Source organism: Silene latifolia, chromosome 4 (assembly GCF_048544455.1).
Source record: "Silene latifolia isolate original U9 population chromosome 4, ASM4854445v1, whole genome shotgun sequence".
NCBI lineage: Eukaryota > Viridiplantae > Streptophyta > Magnoliopsida > Caryophyllales > Caryophyllaceae > Silene > Silene latifolia.
In genome coordinates this window covers 1,914,285-1,935,589 of record NC_133529.1, presented here as the reverse complement: position 1 = coordinate 1,935,589, position 21,305 = coordinate 1,914,285, and the positions used below count along the sequence as shown (strand labels likewise).

Here is a 21,305-nt window from a genome sequence, read left to right as displayed (position 1 = left end):
TCATTTCATGCTTTGTGCTTAGATCGGAAGGAGTCGAGTTGAAGGAAATATTCAGCCTTTATCAGGTACTCGATATTTCTCGGGCCACTCGAGGAGTCAGAATCGAAATGCATGGCCATGCTCGGATACGGATTCGTTTTATCGGTTAAGTTACTCTCTAGTCGGGGAAACCACTCTAGATACAGATCGATTGTAAAATACGACCTTTGTGGATCCAGATCTGCAAATTGTTTTACATTGAGTGGGAGAGATTTTAAATGAATATGAGAATCGGTTATCGCACATACACTTGTACGGACAAGTGGGAGTTTGTTGGAGCTTGTGTCCTCCAGTTAGTGCGGATAACGTCATTGCACATGCACTTGTACGGACAAGTGGGAGCTTGTTGGGGTTGGTGTCCTTAACAGTTAGTGCAAGGACTTATAAACCTCTAAAAGGATCAAAGGGCATACTTTGGTATTATTATCAATTGATCCACGTTTATCAATAACGGTTGGCTTGCTAGATAAGTTTGACGTTATTGTCATACTGATGGCGGTGATCAACTGGTCCCTAAAAGTCACACCTATAGGATACGTTCGAGAGATGTGACGGTATGAAAATACTTGTCATGTAGATGCAAAATTGACTAACCAGTTAGTCCGAGTTATTTGACTAAGTAATTAGTCAAATATGTGATGTTGAGATATTATATTTAATACGGATTAAATATCATGGGCTAAGGCGAATTAACCAGTTAATTCGTAAAATTAAATATACGTGATTTATATTTAATTAAATGTATATTAAAATAATTATACAATACTTTTTTTTGTCGGACACGTATTAATAATTCAGACTAACCCGAATTATTAGTGATGCCTTAATTTCGATAACGATATCAGTTTATAATCGGACCACGTCATATACACTTAGCGAGTGATGGACCGGACCGCGAGTTTAAGTGAAGAGAAATTGAAAAGCCCATATGGGCTCCTCTCACTCGGTTTGGCCGAGAATCACCAAGACAAAAGGAGAGCTTTCTCCTCTTGTCTAACCTAATTCATTCTTGCTAAAAATTTAGGGTTTCGAAGAGCATTCTTCTCTGTAGAAACCGAGATCTCACATCTCAAGCAAAACACACATCAGTTCTCCCTATATTGCAAGGCAATCGGAGAACACTGTTCTAGCACAAGGGCATATCTCGGACAAAGTCTTGGGTGCAACGGTTAGGAGGAAATCGCTTAGATTTCTTTCTTACGCCGAATTTAAAGGACCCGAGGTTGATTTCTATACACTTATCGTTTCTATTATCTTTATCGTTTTATGACTATAAATTGCATGTTTAAATTTACGTTATAGTCCTGCAATTTAAGGGTAGTATACATGCAATTTATAGTCATAAAACGATAAATACAAGGAAACGATAAGGAACAAGAAATAACCTCGGGTCCTTGTTTGAACGGCGTAAAGAACAGAAATCAAACCAGATTTCCTCCTAACTGTAACACCCAAGACTTTGTCCGAGATATGCCCACGTGCTAGAACAGTGTTCTCCGATTGCCTTGCAATATAGGGAGAACTGATGTGAGTTTGCTTGAGATGTGAGATCTCGGTTTCTACAGAGGAGAATGCTCTTCGAAACCCTAAATTTTTAGCAAGAATGAATTACCTTAAACAAGAGGAGAAAGCTCTCCTTTTGTCTTGGTGATTCTCGGCCAAACCGAGTGAGAGGAGCCCGTATGGGCTTTTCAATTTCTCTTCACTTAAACTCGCGGTCCGGTCCATCACTCGCTAAGTGTATATGACGTGGTCTGATTATAAACTGTTATCGGTTATCGGAAATTAAGGGATATTATCCGAATGGAAACCCAGCACACGGTATGGGGGAGCCGATGCACAACTAACCACTCTTCAAGCCCAACGGGCATTTGAGTGAGAGAGCGTAATAGGAATATTTATAATAGTTGGGCCTCAACCATCACCTTAAGGTTTGGTTGAGATGGTTCATCTATCAGTAGGTAAGACACTTCCCACATTATGTAGGCATTGAAAGTTCATGAGAAGTTCCAATTCCTACATTCTCCCCAAAAAAAGGCAACCAAACAACCTTGTTTTTTTAAAATCATGGGATTTCATAATGCCCATGTTTTTCAAGTGGTAACCAAACGACCCCTAACAATCCCCTTATTTTCTTGTAAATGTGTGACAAGTAGCTTATTTAACCAAATAAACTAATTGAAATGAAATGCTACCTAGGATAACAATCTAGAAGTACACAAATTCTCATTATAGACGGACACTATCCGTCTATACGTATAGACGGATACCATTTCCCCTCACAAAATACCCATTTGTCATAAAGTGGGAAGCACATGGGGGTGCCCCACCTTGTCCCCCTACCCATTTTATTAGAGGTCTTTACCCGTCTGTTCGCCCCACCCGTCTATACCAAGACCTATTGCTAGAAGTAAGGTAGCTTATCTTATTTATCTTCTTTTTTTACCTCTTTAATCTATAATATTAAATAAGTATCATAACTTTCTACGTCATTTCACAAAAAAAATCATTTACCTTTTCAACTAGTTACCTTATTAGTTACCATTTCAGGTTTCATTTCAATATATCTAATTTGGATTAAAATATATTAAATAAGGTAAATCTTAATACTATTCCATGAACTAATATATTATTATGATACTATTCTATAAACTAATATATCATTCCATAAACAAATATTTCATTACCATATAGAGTAATTATTCCTTAACATTTGATTGATTATTCTCAAAAGATATCTTCAAAATCAACAACTATATAATATCTAATGAAAATCTCCAACAATACAACTTTAATTTCCAAAGCTTAAACAAAACAATGTCTTTTGAAAATAATCTAAAGTTGAAGATAATATCCCAATACTTCATCAAACCAAAACACAATGACCAACTACCAAAAAGCCCTCACTACTTATCTGCTTTTGATTTATTACAATTATCTACACCTTTTATGCATGCAGGTCTTCTCTATGCAAAACCACCTTCATTATCATCAATTGACTCTTTTATAGAAAATCTAAGGCAATCGATGTCGATAGCCCTTGTCGACTTTTACCCGTTAGCGGGGCTCCTCTCGACAGTCAAGTACGACGATGATCAATCTTCTTTGGTTTACGTAGACCCCGAAAAAGGGCCCGGTGCTATACTCATTCATGCTAGTGGCACTGAAGAGTATAAGGTAACGGTAAATGACATTGTCACATGTTATGAAAATAGTTCTCGTAATATATGGTCTTTTTTCGATATGGGTGAGCTTGGAGTAGTCAACTACGATGGTCACACTCGACCACTTTTATCCGTTCAAGTAACAAATCTTGTTGATGGTGTATTTCTCGGGTTTACTATGAACCATGCATTAGGAGATGGTATTTCTATATTTCACTTTATTAAGGTCTTGTCTAAAGTATTTATGGGCCAAGGGGCCGAAATTGAGAAGCCTATTTTCAAGGCTATGTTTGCTGACGGATATGGGCCGGTTCTTAAACTCCCTTATTCAGAGAGTGAGTCCATTACCCGTTTTGATGTGGATCCTAATTTGAAATTACGAGTCTTTCATTTTAGCGGCGAGACCATAGCTAGGCTCAAAGCACAAGTCAATAGCAATAGCAATAGCAATAATAATAATAATAATAATAACACAATCTCATCATTTCAAGCTCTAGCCGCATTTATGTGGTTGTCCATCACCCGGGTCCAAAATTTACCAGGCGAGTCCAATATGCATTGCTTGTTGATTGCAGATACCCGACCCAATTTGGGAACTTTGTTCAACTAATAAGTGTTAAATCCAAAATGGATGACTTGATGAAAAATGGGCTGTTTTGGGCCGCTATGTTGCTCCACCAAGGAATTATGGGCCTTGATGAAAAAAGAATTAGGGCTTCTATGAAGGACTTTTCTGAATCACCAAGAGTGGCCTCACTAAAGAAATATCGTGATGTGTTTGGTCCCAGCCCACTTGTTTTTGCTGGATCAATGAGATTTGATGCGTATGAGGCTGAGTTTGGTCTCGGTAAACCGGTTACGATCTGTTCCGGGTATCCTGCTTGGAGGAATGGGAAGATAGTGGTCGACTCGGGACGTGATGGTGGTGGAAGTGTGAAATTAGAAGTTTGTCTATTATCCGAGACAATGAATGCTCTCGAATCTGACAACGAGTTTATGTCTTACGTATCTTGAACGTTTGTATACAATATTTGATTGTATCAATTAGAATAACTGTCATGTATTCATAATTCAAGTATTGTGTAAGATTATTTTAGTTTAAGATGTACTTCGTATATCACATTTGATTAAAATAGATTGAAAATAAAAGGGAATTGTGAGAAATCTTCAGTTTAAACGGTCTCTAAAGAAAACCAATTAACCAATAAAAAATGGGCAAGTGGGAAAGGTATCATGTCAACTTGTGGAGTGAAGGGAAAGGGAAAAGGGAAAGGAAAATTAAATGTAATAAAATCATTAGTGGCATATTATTCCAAATAAAAATATAATTTAATGCTACGAAAATCCAAAAAAAAATTCTTGTTGCCGGGATATGTAATTTAAAATCAGCATTGCTTGTGACGTGCTAATCCCGTCACAAGTTTGTGATCTCTCATAAAAAGGGAGAGGGGATAAGGTGGGGCACCCCCATGTGCTTCCCACTAACTTCTCAATGGGTATTTTGTGAGAGAAAACAATATCCGTCACAAGTTTGTGAGGAATATCGTCCGTCTTCAATGAGATTTTGTGATTTAAAATATAGTCGCTTGCCAATGGTCATGGCCGATTTGTAGAGGGAATATAATCTTTTTTTTTTTAATGTAAATCGAGATATTCACCGTTACGTAATACTAAGTAATCCCTTTTTACCGAGAAAAAGGATTGTACATCAGATGTACTACATCATACTTAATGACTTTTTGAGTTTTGTGTATTTTTTTCGACTACTGTAGAGTTTATAGATTACATTTTAGTTTTATGATGTCAAAAATCAATTTTTTTTGAGCTTATATATAATTTTTTTGAGTTATGATGTAACTTTTTGAAATTAAAGATTAAGTAAATAAACTCAAATTTTTTATAATAAAACTCAAAAATTTTAGATTAAAATTATTGATTCTCAAAAACAGATGTACAATCCACTTACTACTTTTTGCTTGCATATGCTCTCAAGAAATTTGCTCAATTTCGACAAGGAATCTTTGTTGACAAATAGACAAATAGATGAGTACAGGAGTACAATATCTTATTTCATTATATGTGGCTGCCATTTCTTAACTACAATCATAACACCATTAACAAAAAAAACATCAAAATTTAATAATGTCTAATGAAAATAATCCCAAGGTTAAGATAATCTCCGAGTATTTTATCAAACCAAAATATGAAGTCAAACAATCTAATCATCCTTATTATCTATCAGCAAATGATCTATCTCAATTGTCTACACCTTATATGCATAGAGGTCTACTCTATTCTAAACCACCTTCATTATTATCAATTAACTCTCTAGTAGACAATCTAAAGGAGTCAATGTCGATTGCCCTAGTCGATTTTTACCCGTTAGGTGGTCGTCTTTCGACAATCAAGTACGAGGATGAGCATGCTTCATGGGTCTATGTTGACCCTGACATAGGTCCTGGTGCTAGGCTCATTCATGCTAGTGTTATGGAGGAAAATGAGGTGACGGTATCTGACATTTTCACGTGTTATGAAAGTATTTCTCGATTTATATGGTCTTTATTTGATATGGGTGATGACCCGAAAATTGTCAACCATGATGGTCATACTAGACCACTTGTATCCGTTCAAGTAACAGATCTTGTTGATGGAGTTTTGATCGGGTTTACCATGAACCATGCGATAGGAGATGGTACTTCGTTATGGCATTTTATTAATACCTTGTCTAAAATATTTATGGGCCGGGGGGATGATGTTGAGAAGCCCATTTTCAAGACTATGATTGCTGATGGATATGGGCCGGTTCTTAAACTCCCTTATTTGGATTCGAGTGAATTCATACACCGTTTTGAAGTAGATCCTCGATTAAGATTACGTGTCTTCCATTTTAGTGCCGATTCCATCGCCAGACTCAAAGCACGTGCCAGGGTGAATAATAATAACAATAATAGTAACAACAATAACATAATCTCCTCTTTCCAAGCTTTAGCAGCATTTATGTGGATATCCGTTGCTCGAGCTAGAAATTTATCGGACGAGTCGGATATAGGTTGCTGGGTGAGCTCAAACACCCGACCCAAACACGACCCGCCTGTACCATCCAACCAATTTGGGAACTTTGTTCATCTAATAAAGGTAACATCCAAAATGGATGAATTGATGAAGAATGGGCTATGTTGGGCCGCTATGTTGCTTCACCAAGGAGTTATGGGCCTGGATGAAAACCTTATTCGGGCTAATTTGAAGGCCCGTACCGAGTCACCACACGTGGCCATACCAATGAAACGTAATTCCTTTGGTACCAATCCTCCACTTGTTTTTGCTGGATCAATGAGATTTGATGCTTATGGGCCTGAGTTTGGACTCGGTAAACCGGTTACAACTCGAACCGGGTGTTCTACTTGGATGAATGGGAAGATAATAATCGATCCAGGACGTGAAGGTGGTGGAAGTGTCGATTTACAAGTATGTCTATTGTCTGAGACAATGACTGCATTGGAGTATGATGATGAGTTTGTGTCTTACATTTCTTGAATATCGGAACATTACATCACGTATGTATAAGGTTGTTGAAAATCTCACAAATGTAGCATTCAAATAATAAAATTATTATTTCTTGTCTTATATTCTTGGCTATTTTGAGATTTAACATGTGTATTCGAGAGACTGATAATGAAACTCTACACGATGGCTATTTTTCCCTCCATTCATTTAAATTTGATACATTTGTAATTTATTCTTTGCTATTTTGTGATTTAACGCGTGTATGTCTGATTAAAATACTCGTTGAGACGAAGAAATATATATTACGAATTTCATTTAATAACACCATATATTAGTATCAGATAGGGAGAATTACACAGTAATTGTCGTATTATTGATAATCATTCGTGTCTGGATACAATGAGTCGTTCATCATATATATAGAACCGAATTCTCTACCCTAGAATATAATCTAGAATATTCTAATTATTATTCTATAATATCTCATTTATTCTGTTATGTCGATATCTCGACATATTCCACCACCATACGTATAAAACTCGAGCTAAAAAATGTTGATAGTTATAGAGCGCTATCGGGTGATGCCCAAATTGGCTGCCACCCTCTCACAACTATTCTTAATTAAGGGGTCCCCATTCACCCCATGTGAGATTGAGCGCCACCCTCTCACATGGGGTGAATAGAAACCCCTTCAATTAAGAATAGTTGTGAGAGGGTGGCAGCCAATTTGGGCGTCATCCGGTGACGCCATATCACTATCCCATTTTCCAAAAATGTTAATGGTCCAAACACCTTTCCATGATCCTCACTGGAAACCCACCTTGCATCTTACTAGTTAAACCGGCCAAAAAAACCGGTTCAAACCCTTCTTCCGCCGTAGGAACCACCACAAACCTTTTCAAAATACCCGCCGCAATCCTCTTCATCTGAAAATACGCCATTTCTTTCCCTAAGCAACTCCTCGGCCCTGCATTAAAAACAGGGTACGTAAACGGGTCACGTGACTCAAATTTCCACTCCCGCTCCCCGCCACCGCCGACGTCACCGCCGCCGCTAACTACCTCCGTCAACCACCGCTCAGGGCGGAACTCAGCCCAGTCAGGGCCCCACAAGCTTTCCAACCTTCCCATTGCGTACATGATGTAATTTACTATTGTACCCTTTTTCACGGGTGTACCATCGGGTAGTATGTCGTCTCGAGCTACCTGCCTCGAGTCCATGGGGACGGGCGGGTATAGCCTCATCGTCTCGGACAATGACGCATGTGTATACGTCATGGCTTTGATTTGTTGTAAAGCAGAATTATTGTTGTAATCGATTTTCTTGATTTCTTTTATAATTTCCGTCTCGACCCGTTTGTTTTTATGGAGCATCCAAAAGAACCATGTCAAACCGGCTGATGTCGGGTCTCGACCAGCGAAAATGAACGTAGTCACAATATCGATTATCAATTTCTCGTCGAATAATTCTTCGTATTTTAGAAGCCGTTGTAGTAAGTCATTGTCTTCTATTTCGGATAAATGAATTCCTTGTTTTTTCTGTTCGACGATTTTATTTGCGTAATTTCGAATTTCTTGAATCGCAACTCTAATTCTTTTTTCATCCCCAATATTGAAGAATTTACGAATTTTCCAAATGATCGGAAATGGAGCAATAAACCTCGAGAAAGCTATAGTTACGGCGTCATCAAAAGCGTCGTAGAATTTAGCTTGTGGCATCGATGGTGACAAGTAACCCGGGTCATGCCCGAATGCAATCAAGCAAATATTGTCGAATGTGAACCGTTGAAGTACGTGTTGAAGATCGATGACATCTCGATTCTTGGCTGCGTTCGAGAGGATTGGGATTAGTCTCTCGTTGAGCTCGAAATCGACAATGTTTTCGATGAAGTTTTGCATTGATTTTGGGGTGAACATATGACTAGCAATTTGCCTTTGGAATTTCCACGGCTCTCCATTTATAGTAATCAAACTATCTCCAAAAACGTCTCGAAAGGCGGCTTTGTGTTGTGGACCCTTAGAGTAAATAGGGTAATTGGTTTTGAGAATGTGCTCGACCGTGGCTGGGTGGCCGGTGTAGATACTCTGGCCACCAAAGGGGTGATGGACGACAAAGGTCGACGAGGGTGAGGAGACAACATGGCCTGCAAGCCACTCGAATGTCTCCTCGCTTTTTTGTTGAGCGAAGGCGATCAAATGACCGATTATAGGGTATGGTTTAGGGAAGGTAGTTGTTTTAGATTCGGAAGATTTCGGGTTTTTCGAGATGGAGGTCTTGTAGAAGAAGTGGAAGATGGGCAATGAAAGGATGAAAAGCAAGAATGGAAGTAGCAATCTTACTAGTTCAAGCATTTTAATTTATTTTCTAAAGTTTTGACTCTTAAAAAGCAAATGAGAAGAAAATAGAAAAATGTACCAGAATAACTTTTCTCAATCATATATGTATTAATAAACAGGTTAATAAACAAGTTAATCTTACTAGTTCAAGCATTTTAATTTATTCTGAAAGTTTGACTCTTAAAAAGCAAATGAGAAGAAAATAGAAAAATGTACCGGAATAACTTTTCTCAATCATATATGTATAATAAATAGGTTAATCTTACTAGTTCAAGCATTTTAATTTATTCTGAAAGTTTGACTCTAAAAAGCAAATGAGAAGAAAATAGAAAAATGTACCAGAATAACTTTTCTCAATCATATATGTATAATAAACAGGTTAATCAACGATTGTAACTATGAAATGAGTTCGACAAAAGTATAGACGTAAAAAAAAAAAAAAAAAAAAAAAAATAGTGACATACCGGGTTTTACATGAAGCCAAATAAGCGTAATAAATATTAGAATATACGGAGTACTTCGTATAAATAAAACGACCTTTATAGTTTCTAATATCAATTAGGAGGAACTAACGGAGTGACCATTTTAGGTATTTGTACTACTTGATAATTTTCTATACATTTGACAATTGATTGATGATAAATGTGTAGTTGGAAATGTTTGACAATAATTTTACATACCTATTTTTTTCTTCAAATAAACACTGTCCTCGAAAAATTTCTTCTTCCACGTTTAATGCTTGATGTTCACTAATATGAGGTCCCATTTTCTACTATGTCCGAATTCAAAGTTTTTACGTAATAACGGACCGACAAAGAAGAAAAAAAAATCCATGCAACAGTAATAATGGTCGATAATTTCAACATTGTCTCCATCATTTTATATGTTTTTTGTAACTTTTAATAATTCAAAATATGATGATATTTAATTTGTTACGTCTTCATTTTTTTTGGTCTAAACCATCCGGTAATCCAAACCACATTGGGCCGACTAATCCGGATTTCGGGGCGTGTCCAAGGATTACGGTATTTAAACCCCTCCCATTCGCAGTTGTGGGGGATCGATCCGCAGACCTCCCTACCAAGCGCAACCCCATGCTACCACTGCGCCAACCAACGTTTGGTTGTTACATGTCTTCATAATGAGCGTACATACTGTCATCATTTTTATTGGTAAGCAATTTGAAGCGAACGTTATTTGACATTGCCAACATGTTGCTTAGCTTAAAAGCCTTAAATTAAGAGATTAACTCTTCTAAGTTTTAACTTTCGGAAAATGCCCATGACGTCCTTAAGGTTTGCCATTTTGCATGAAATACCCAAAATTTTGATCCGAAAAATATTAAGAGGTCATAATTCGGGTTTACGAGACCGGAAAGTGACTTTTTTTTTTCAAACTGGTCGTCTTTTCGAGAACTACGATTTGGAAAAAAAAATTATCGTATTTGGATCCCGTGGCTAGGAGTTTTTGTATGTTAAAGTTTTTTTGACCGAACAAACTTTGAGTGACCATATCTCTTGGTCACAAGTTCCAAACTTGATTTTTTTTTTTTTCAAATCGGAGTTCTCGAAATGACGATTCTTTTAAGCTCTAACCACAATACCACGCATACAATTTTTACCTAAGGTATTTTTCAGTTCAGCTCAATTTGGCTTTATTCAGCTCAGCTCAGAACATAGCCTTATTAGAGATTATATTGAAGTGATGTAATTAATTCTTTTAAGCTCTAACCACAATATCACGCATACAATTATTCCCATAATTTTATTTCTGTAGAATCTATGACAATTGTGTATTTATCGACTGATGATACGTCTGAAATAGTTGAATTAAATTGTAATTTTCAAGGTGTATATTTTGTCACTTTAATAAACCTACTTTAGGGTTAAGAAAAGTCAACAAAAAGTTTCCACATAAAGAAATTGTATGTTCCATGGGACGATTTCGGTCTATTTATTCATGTCGTAAGGCGGACAATTAAATTGCATCCATGGGTGTGGAGGCTGGTTTGGCCTCGGAATTAAATTGGAATTTTATTCCTCTTGAATGTTTAATGGCTTCGCAAATAGTCAAATAGTGTTTGGTCTTGTTTTTTCGGGCTAAATGAAGCAGAACAGAATTGAAGATAAGTTAAACTAAATTGAAGTGGGCTGATGAAATGAGCTGAATGAAGTTGAACTAAGGAATTGAAGTTAAATGAGATAAATGTAGCTGAAATAAGATGAGTTGAACTAAATTGAACCGTTAATAAGCCGAAAAGAACAAAGCTTTACTTTCCACCAAAATTAATGTATAATGTGTATATGTTGTCGTAGACAAGTATTTGTGATATATTAATGTGAAATCTAGTTTTATGTCCTATGGATTTCACGGAACTATTTTATAGTGGTTTTTAAAGACCATTATCACTAATATATTAATGATTGATTAAAACAGAGTAAAATATGAGTACTCAGTAAAATATTGTCACCTAAGGTATTATTAACTTCAGCTCAATTCAGTTCAATTCGGCTTTATTCAGCTCAGCTCAAAACAACATAGCCTACTTATTAGTTGAGATTATATTGAAGTGATGTAATTAATTCTTTTAAAGCTCTAACTACAATATCACGCATACAATTATTACCATTATTTTATTTCTGTAGAATCTATGACAATTTAGTATGTGTGTATTTATCGACTGATGATACGCCTGAAATTTTTGAATTACATTGTAACTTTCAAGGTGTATATTCTGTCACTTTAATAAACCTATTTTAGGGTTAAGAAAAGTCAAAAAAAAGTTTCCACATAAAGAAATTTAGGTTCCATGGGACGAGTTCGCGATCAATCTATTTATTCATGTCGTAAGGCGAACAATTAGTACAACACCCTAATACGTGATTTGCAATAAACAATGTTTGAGCTAAGCAGCATGTTGTTAATTCCATTATTAATTATTTTTCTTACATCTCTATTATTGTTCGTCACCAAGAACTCGAAACCAATAACCAAATCGAAGATTACTAAACTTAATAAATTGCCTAAACCATACCCGATTATCGGCCATTTGTTAGCCTTCTCCGGGTTAACGCAAGAGGAAATCTTCGAATGTCTTTCGAAGATTATATCCACTAGTCCAACCTCGACTGTTGTCGTGCATCCACCCTTTGGAACACGTTTACACCGGTGATCCGGTCTCAGTGGAGCATATTTTTAAGACTAACTTTCTCAAATACGAGAAGGGTCCTCATCACAAAGCCGTATTTCGCGACCTTTTTGGAGATAGCCTCTTCACTGAAAATGGAGACGTTTGGAAGATCCAAAGACAAACTGCTAGCTTAGAATTCACCCACAAAGCATTACAAAAATTCGTTGAAAATGTCGTTGATTCCGAGATTTCAAAGAGGTTGATTCCATTTCTATCGTATGCCGCCAAGGAGAACAAAGTCATTGATCTCCAAGACTTACTTAAGAGATTCACATTCGACACGATTTGCGAAGTCTCATTTGGGTATAACCCGGGTTACGTGTCGCCCTCTTTACCCGATGCTAAATTTATTAGGGTTTTTGATGAGTCGATAATGCTATCGTACTCGAGGTTTCATGCGATTTTCCCAATCGTATGGAAAGCATGTCGATTCTTCAACGTTGGTTCCGAGAAGAGGCTAAAAGATTCGATTCAGACGCTACAAGAATTCGCAAAAGACAAGATTAAATCGATCAAACAAAACTCGATAACAGAAATCGAGGAGAATAGTACCATGTCGAGACTTATCAAAAATGGTCGATATGACGAGAAATTGGTCATCGACATGTTAATTTCATTCGTTCTCGCTGGCCAAGATACGTCATCGTCAGCTTTAACATGGTTCTTTTGGCTCGTCCATCGCAACAATCAAGTCGAACAAGAAATCTTAAAGGAGATTAACAAAAATAGAATAAAAAAACAATGTGTCGTAGACGAATTGAAGGGAATGACGTACACGCACGCTGCGCTTAGCGAGACGATGAGACTGTACCCACCGGTGGCAGTCGACTTAAAACAAGCGGCAACCAACGACATTTTACCCGATGGGACGAAGGTAAAAAAGGGTATGATCGTTGGTTGTTTCACCCATGCTATGGGCCGGTCGGAGAAGATATGGGGTAAAGATTGGCCCGAGTTTAAGCCAGAGCGATGGTTAAGGGAAGAGAAGGACAACACGACCGGGGAAACTAAACGAAGCTTCGTTGCTCGGGATTCAAGCGCGTATCCCGTGTTCCTCACCGGGCCCAGGATGTGTTTAGGCAAGGACATGGCTTTTTTGCAAATGAAGAGTGTGGTTTCTGCTGTTTTAGGCAGGTTTAAGGTGGTCCCTACCGCAGGCGATGGGTTCGATCCAGTTTACGTTGCCGAAACAACAGCAAAAATGCAAGGCGGGTTTCCGGTTAGGGTTGAAGAACGGGTTCGGGTTGAACCAAGTGAAGTGAATTGAATTTATCATAGTCACTTGCTCTCACTTTGGAGCGCTTCTATTCATGCTAATATTATGATTATGAGTGTGTGTAATAATACGAGCTGTATAATTTGTGCTCCAAACAATTAGTTTAAAAAAGCTTGAAAGTTTATCATTTTCCAAGCTAAATAATTAATGGGTTATAATAAATACAACCCAGTAGGTTGTATTTAAACAACTAAAAGAGGAAATAAATACTGTAGTTAATATATTCATTAATTGCATTGATTTATGTGTAATTTACCCTCTAATTTCTAAATTAATACCAAATATAGAAAGGTATTACATGTTATTTATCATAACCCTGAATTAAAACGATTAATTAAACATGCATTTAATTGAATAATTTTTGTGAATCGCACCTCGTTGATAGAAAAGAGATTGTAAATCGTCTTAAGAGAGACTTATGGTGTGACCGCTAAACTACTCTATCTCGTTATGTTGTTTAATGACAAACGGGTCATTCAATTCGATGCTTCTTAGAGCTCCATGAAATAGAGGTGTTTGACCAAGATAGATAATGTAAGCACCAGTGGAAGTGAGATCATCCTGATTGCCACCCCAATCAAAATCCGAGTAGGCATGAAGGCTTGGAGGAGAATTACGATGAATGACAATGCCATGAGAGACCGTGCCAGCTAGGTGACGAAGTAGTCTCTTAAGAGGAGACAAGAGACATACCGATGGTTGACGCATATATTAAGAGAGCTTACTGACGGTGAAGGCTATGTCTGGCCGTGTCAAAGAGAGGTATTGAAGGCCACCAATGAGGGCACGATATTCGGTGGGGTTGTCATGAGGAGCACTATCACGAAGGCTGAGTTTTGTTGTAGCATCCATGGGTGTGGAGGCTGGTTTGGCCTCGGAATTAAATTGGAATTTTATTCCTCTTGAATGTTTAATGGCTTCGCAAATAGTCAAATAGTGTTTGGTCCTGTTTTTTCGGGCTAAATGAAGCAGAACAGAATTGAAGATAGTTAAACTAAACTGAAGTGAGCTGAAATGAGTTGAATGAATTGAAGATAGTTAAACTAAACTAAAGTGAGCTGAAATGAGTTGAATGAAGTTGAACTAAGGAATTGAAGTTAAATGAGATAAATGTAGCTGAAATAAAACGAGTTGAACTAAATTGAACCGTTAATAAGCCGAAAAGAACAAAGCTTTACTTTCCACCAAAATTAATGTATATGTTGTCGTAGACAAGTATTTGTGATATATTAATGTGAAATCTAGTTTTATGTCTTTTGGATTTCACAAATAGTGGTTTTTAAAGAACATTATCACTAATATATTAATGATTGATTTAAACGGAGTAAAATATGAGTACTCAGTAAAAATATTGTCACCTAAGGTATTATTAAGTTCAGATCAATTCAGTTTAATTCGGCTTTATTCAGGCATTCAACTCAGCTCAAAACAACATAGCCTTATTAGTTGAGATTATATTGGAGTGATGTAATTAATTCTTTTAAAGCTCTAACCACAATATCACGCATACAATTATTACCATAATTTTATTTCTGTAGAATCTATGACAATTTAGTATGTGTGTATTTATCGACTGACGATACGTCTGAAATTGTTGAATTACATTGTAATTTTCAAGGTGTATATCCTTTGTCACTTTAATAAACCTATTTTAGATTTAAGAAAAGTCAATAAAAAGTTTCCACATAAAGAAACTTTATGTGCCATGGGACGAGTTCGATCTATTTATTCATGTCCTAAGGCGAACAATTAGTACGACACCCTAATACGACTTGAAGGGGGTGGTCCCTACCGCAGGCGATGGGTTCGATCCAGTTTACGTTGCCGAAACAACAGCAAAAATGCAAGGCGGGTTTCCGGTTAAGATTGAAGAACGGTTTCGAGTCGAACCAAGTGAAGTGAATTGAATTTATCATAGTCACTTGCTCACTTTGGAGCGCTTCTATCCATGCTAATATTATGATTGTGAGAGTGTGTAATAATACGAGCTGTATAATTTGTGCTCCAAACAATTAGTTGAAAAAAGCTTGAAAGTTTATAATTTTCCAATCTAAATAATTAAAATGGTTAATTAAACATGCATTTAATTGAATAATTTTTGTGAATCGCACCTCGTTGATAGAAAAGAGATTGTAAATCGTCTTAGGAGAGACTTACTGTGTCACCGCTAAACTACTCTATCTCGTTATGTTGTTTAATGACAAACGGGTCATTCAATTCGGTTCAGTTTTGGATCGGGTTAAATCGTTTCAGTTTTAGTCAGGTTTACCTTAGCTTTGGATACGGGTCGATTTTTACCAGTTAATAGATCCTACAACCAGTTGTACCCAGTTGTATGCTCTAGAATCCGAGCTATATAATAAAGTTTTCGAGTTTTGTTTTAAAGAAGTTGAGCTATACTATAAAATTTCTGAATTCACTCACCTAAAAATAAAAAAAATTAACTTTAAGAAAGCTCAATAAAATTACACATAAGCTCGATAAGATATAATTTGGTTGTTTGATGCTATTGTACCACTGGAGGTATAATAATGTTATTTGTGATTTTTATCGGGTTCATTTCGGTTAGCCACTTTTATCAGTTTGTGCTATTACGAGTCGGTAACTCGATATGGTTTGGGTCGTGTCAAGAGCAATTAATCCCAAATGCTACTCAAGACAGCATTTCATTTCAGTTAGCTTATTTGGGCAAATAAGCTACTTGCCAAACACTTGCAAAATATAAGGTAACTGAAATTTTGGTCAAATAAGCTACTTTGACCAAATAAGGTACCTGAAATGTCTTGTCAAACAGGGCTAAGTGATCTCAAAAACTTTTCCTACAAAGTAAGGAAACTACTGTCAATTAAATGCATTCACTAAATGAGAAAACTAATAATTACAATTTACTTCATTAAATTTAATCTTTTCATAAAATTATACTCCCTCCAATTTCCTATGATTATTATCTTCCCTCTTTCCTTTTTTTCACACAAGTTTGATTATCTTTTCTCTTACTTTTTTTGGAAGTTTCATTCATTATTTTATTATTTTCTCTCGCATAAAAATCAACAACTCCCGCTACTTTATCCATTCTTTTATTCATTATTCATTCTTTATTATTTTCTCTCTTTTATAATCTTTACAATTTATAATACTTAACAATACTTTATTCCTCTTTCTCCCCCCTTTCTTATTTTTTATGCCCAAATAAAAGAGGAAGATATTAGGAAATTGGAGGGAATATTGTTTTCACTACCACTACAGGAAAAAGGCCATTTAGCAACCAACCCTAGTGTCACGGTCCGCTACTTTTGCCGGACCGTGGCGCGCACCCTTGCCCGTCTCAAGGCAAGATGCAAGCGACAATGATCTTCGTACTAGTGAGGGATCGCCCACTAGCACGATACTCGGGTCTCGGGTCGGTGTGTGTCGGGAATCCTAGTCACGATTATCAAGTCCGGCACACGAAAGCAATAAAAGTAAGCAATACGATTATTGAAAGCAAGCAACAAGCAACAACAAGCTTTTGGATGAGAAGCGGTTTTTCATTGACTAGCACCTCTCATAGAGGCAAATTTGATAGTTTGGTCCTGGTAGCAGGAAACATTGAATTTACAAGTTTAGTGTAGAATAGCGATATACCTATTTATGGAAACCTATTCTAAAACTACTAAGAAAATACTTACTACAAATGTACAAGGAAAATGAAATTACATAAGCATAAATAAATCTAAGGGTTCGAAGTGTGCGGATCGTCACACTTCCTCTTTCTCCCCCCTTTCTTATTTTTTATGCCCAAATAAAAGAGGAAGATATTAGGAAATTGGAGGGAATATTGTTTTCACTACCACTACAGGAAAAAGGCCATTTAGCAACCAACCCTAGCAACCATTCATTAGTTAGTTGCTAATTAGCAACTAATTAACAATTGGTTGCGAATTAGCAACCAGATTGAACTTGCATCTAATCGGAACTTAGTCGCTACTTTGCAATCAGATTCTCAGTGGTAGCTAATATTGGTCGCAAAACGTATAAATACGTGTACACTATAGCATGATGATATGCGGGAGAATTTAGTTCCAAATTTTCATTTTTTTTCCGCCAAGCGTGAGACTCTTGCCATCATATAAAACCAATTTCCAGGGTTTATAATTCCCCATTTTGCAGTAGCCGCACTTCCCTTTTCCTATTCCATATTTTTTCAACATTGTAAATAGATCCCATTAATTAACCAATAAAATATGGTCGCTAATTAGCGACTAATTTAATATGGTCGCTAATTAGCAACCAATTTAGCAACCAATTGAAATTGCGACTGGGCCTACCGCCTACAACAACCATCCTAATTAGCAACCAATTTAGCAACCAATTGAAATTGCGACTTGGTTGGTTGCAAACTGCCCTTTTCCTTGTAGTGTACATTCTAAACTATAATATTTAATTTAAATAAAATAAAATTGTTATAAAAGTATAAATTGTTAATTTTTTTATTGATACTATTATTAGATAATTGGCTCTGTTTGGTAAACAGCGGATTAATTTCAGCATAAGCAGATTGCAAAAGCAGATTATAAATGGCAGATTTTATCAGAAGGTTTGACTAGCATATTATAATTAGCAGAATTAATTTGAGTGTTTGGTAAATGGCAGATTACGATTAGTAGATTGTTAGTTTTCTTTGTAAAATGGAGAAAATTTTCCTATTTTACAATATGCTAGGGTAAGCAGCATATTGTAAAACAACATATTGACCCCAAATATGCTGTTTCAATATGTTGTTTACCAAACACTAAAATTAGCATATTGATTGGTCAAACATGCTAAAACCCTTGAATATACTAAAAATTGGCCAATATGCCGTTTACCAAATAGCGCCAATGACTTGACTCATACTCAGTATAAAAATAAAATTGTAAATCGATGTTATTAATTTAAATACACACCAAAGAAATGGAAACAAATCTCTTCTAAGTAATATATGCGTGTGTATATTTTTTTTTTTTTAGGGATGTGTGTCTATTTATTAATTGATGATACATGTATGAAATTATAGAATTTTTTGGAGTTTTTATGGTGTAAATTCTTAATCACTTTAATGAACCTTTTTAATGGTTAAGAATTAAGCTTATACTTAATCACTTTGTGTTATAGTAGTCAATTAATGTTTCCGCCTTAATAAATGTATGTTCCATTGTACATATAATTAACATATTAGTATATATATTCATATGGTATTGCTAAGAATTAATAGCAAAAACAATACTAATAAATTCCTAATCAGAGATTAGCAAGAAGCAATGTTTGAGCTAAGCAACATGTTGCTAATTTCATTGTTGCTAATTTTTCTTACATCTCTTATAATTTTCGTCGTCAAGATCTCGAAACCAACAACGACCAAATCGAAGATTACTAATCTTAATAAGTTGCCTAAACCATACCCGATAATTGGTCATTCGTTAGCCTTCGTTGGGTTAACGCAACAGGAAATCTTCGACTGGCTTTCAAAAATTATATCCACCGGTCCAACCTCGACTATTGTCGTGCATCCTCCGTTTGGAACGCCTAGCGTCTACTTTGGTGATCCTGCTTCATCCGAACACTTTTTTAAGACTCAATTTCTCAAATACGAAAAGGGTGCTCATTACAAAACCGTCTTTGGAGACCTGTTCGGAGATAGCTTGTTCACCCAAGACGGAGACGTTTGGAAGACTCAAAGACACCTTGCTGGCTTGGAATTCACCCACAAATCGTTACAAAATTTCGTTGAAAATGTCGTTAATCCCGAGATTTCAGAGAGATTAATTCCGTTTCTCTCAGATGCTGCCAAGGAGAACAAAGTCATTGATCTTCAAGACTTGCTTAAGAGATTCGGATACGACAATGTTTCCACCATAACATTGGGGTATAATCCGGGTTACGTGTCATCCTCTTTGCCCGATGCTAAACTTATAAAGGCTTTGGATGAGTCGATGATTCTTTCCCACGAGAGGTTTTACGCGGTTTTCCCAATCATATGGAAAGTTTGTAGATTTCTTAACATTGGTTCGGAGAAAAAGCTTAAAAAATCAATTCAAACGCTCCGGGAATACATCAAAACCATGATAAAATCGATGAAAGAAAATCCGGAAATAGTAAATCAGGAGAAGATGAATTTATTATCAAAAATTATTTACGAGTATCGATTTGATGAGAAGTTGACCATCGACGTGTGTATTACGTTCATCCTCGGTGGACAAGATACGACGTCGTCAGCATTAACATGGTTTTTTTGGCTCCTACATAAAAACAAACACGTCGAACAAGAAATCGTTAAGGAGATTAATAACAAGAAAATAATAAAAAAAAATGTTGTCGAGGAATTAAAGGGAATGACGTATACTCACGCTGCGCTTAGCGAGTCGATGAGACTGTACCCACCGGTGCCAGTCAACACGAAACAAGCGGCAACCAACGACGTTTTACCTGACGGAACAAAAGTGAAAAAGGGTATGTTGGTTGGATGTTTCGCCCACGCGATGGGCCGGTCAGAGAAGATATGGGGTAAAGATTGGCCCGAGTTTAAGCCAGAGCGATGGTTAAGGGAAGAGAAGGACAACACGACCGGGGAAACGAAAAGAAGCTTCGTTGCTCGGGATTCAAGCGCGTATCCCGTGTTTGTTGCAGGGCCTCGGATTTGTTTAGGCAAGGACATGGCTTACTTGCAAATGAAGAGTATTGTTTCTGCTATTTTGGGCAGGTTTAAGGTGGTTCCCACCACAGACGATGGGTTCGATCCAGTTTACGTCCCTGAAACCATCGCGAAGATGCGTGGTGGGTTTCCGGTTAGATTTGAAGAACGGGTTCAAGTCGAATAATACGACGGGTTTCCGGTTAGATTTACTTAACAAATTAAACATCCATTGTGATAAATAAAATAAAAGTTTAATTAAACATACATCAAGTTGTGCAACTTGACAATACCTGGTTGTATAGTCCATGAATTGGTGTAATTGGTGTGAATCATTTATATAACACCTCGCTGATAGAAAACATCGAGATTCTTAATCGTCTCAAGAGAGGCTTATTGTGTGACCGCCAAATTGAATTGCTATATCTTGTTATGTTGTTCAATAGCAAAATCAGTAAGTAATACGGTATGAGTTTTATAATAAAGTTTTCGAGTTTTGTTTTTAACGGTTTTTCTAACTGAAGTCCACCAGGCATAGGATAAGAAGCCCAAAAAGGAAATAATTGAATGATGTTTTTATGGGAAATTGCAATATGCTGTCACTTTTAATTTTATTTAAATGAAATACATTTAATTATTTCGTTTTTGAGCTTCTTATCCTATGCCTAGTGGGCAGAGTTAATGTGAAATAATTTATTTATTTAAAAATGAGTTTGATAAAATTAACGGGATCGGATATAGCCGTAAAAATAGCGTGAGTAGTCAAAGAAACAACAATAACTGGAGGAGTAATGAATGTAATAGTATTAACATGATATTTCGTGAAAGTAATAATATTAATGGCGGGAGTAGTGGATGTGTCTCATAATTTTTTGATAAATTCTACATTTCTGTATAAATGGTAATTAAACCTATGAGTTAAGCAAGTATAACGTAGTTTTATTTCCTTGAAAATAAAATTTGACGATAAATAGAGGTAGCTCGGGCGGGGCGGGACACCAAACCTAGTATCTCCTAATAATGGTAATCATAACAATATCGATATTATTCTGATTGTGGCATATACATTGTCATCCCTAATTTCGAGTCTGCAAGTCTCTCTAACTAATTGTCTCATTTATGCATTAATGTAATTTTTCATGCTTCA

The 21,305-nt window shown here is 36.4% G+C and overlaps 5 protein-coding genes across 5 annotated transcripts; 4 read left to right on the top strand and 1 right to left on the bottom strand.

Moving 5' to 3' along the window:
* The first annotated feature begins 3,066 nt into the window (after positions 1–3,066).
* On the top strand, positions 3,067–3,813 carry LOC141653893 (putative acetyltransferase At3g50280). Its single transcript, XM_074461760.1, has one exon. It carries the CDS (start codon positions 3,067–3,069, stop codon positions 3,811–3,813), a length of 747 nt encoding a protein of 248 aa, XP_074317861.1.
* Positions 3,814–5,345: 1,532 nt separating this feature from the next.
* LOC141653892 (putative acetyltransferase At3g50280) lies at positions 5,346–6,737 on the top strand. The gene has a single exon (XM_074461759.1). The coding sequence runs from the start codon at positions 5,346–5,348 to the stop codon at positions 6,735–6,737; it is 1,392 nt and encodes a 463-aa protein (XP_074317860.1).
* A 692-nt stretch (positions 6,738–7,429) lies between these two features.
* Positions 7,430–9,298, bottom strand: LOC141652509 (cytochrome P450 94A1-like). The gene has a single exon (XM_074460024.1). It carries the CDS (start codon positions 9,056–9,058, stop codon positions 7,484–7,486), a length of 1,575 nt encoding a protein of 524 aa, XP_074316125.1. The 5' UTR covers positions 9,059–9,298; the 3' UTR covers positions 7,430–7,483.
* Positions 9,299–12,606: 3,308 nt separating this feature from the next.
* Positions 12,607–13,500, top strand: LOC141653891 (cytochrome P450 94A1-like). The gene has a single exon (XM_074461758.1). It carries the CDS (start codon positions 12,607–12,609, stop codon positions 13,498–13,500), a length of 894 nt encoding a protein of 297 aa, XP_074317859.1.
* Positions 13,501–18,788: 5,288 nt separating this feature from the next.
* Positions 18,789–20,345, top strand: LOC141653890 (cytochrome P450 94A2-like). Its single transcript, XM_074461757.1, has one exon. The coding sequence runs from the start codon at positions 18,789–18,791 to the stop codon at positions 20,343–20,345; it is 1,557 nt and encodes a 518-aa protein (XP_074317858.1).
* The last annotated feature ends 960 nt before the right edge of the window (positions 20,346–21,305 follow it).

What these genes read in the sequence shown, in the direction of transcription:
- LOC141653893 (XM_074461760.1), top strand. Translation starts at nt 3,067, where the DNA reads ATGTCGATAGCCCTTGTCGACTTTTACCCGTTAGCGGGGCTCCTCTCG.
- LOC141653892 (XM_074461759.1), top strand. Translation starts at nt 5,346, where the DNA reads ATGTCTAATGAAAATAATCCCAAGGTTAAGATAATCTCCGAGTATTTT.
- LOC141652509 (XM_074460024.1), bottom strand. Translation starts at nt 9,058, where the DNA reads ATGCTTGAACTAGTAAGATTGCTACTTCCATTCTTGCTTTTCATCCTT.
- LOC141653890 (XM_074461757.1), top strand. Translation starts at nt 18,789, where the DNA reads ATGTTTGAGCTAAGCAACATGTTGCTAATTTCATTGTTGCTAATTTTT.
- LOC141653891 (XM_074461758.1), top strand. Translation starts at nt 12,607, where the DNA reads ATGCTATCGTACTCGAGGTTTCATGCGATTTTCCCAATCGTATGGAAA.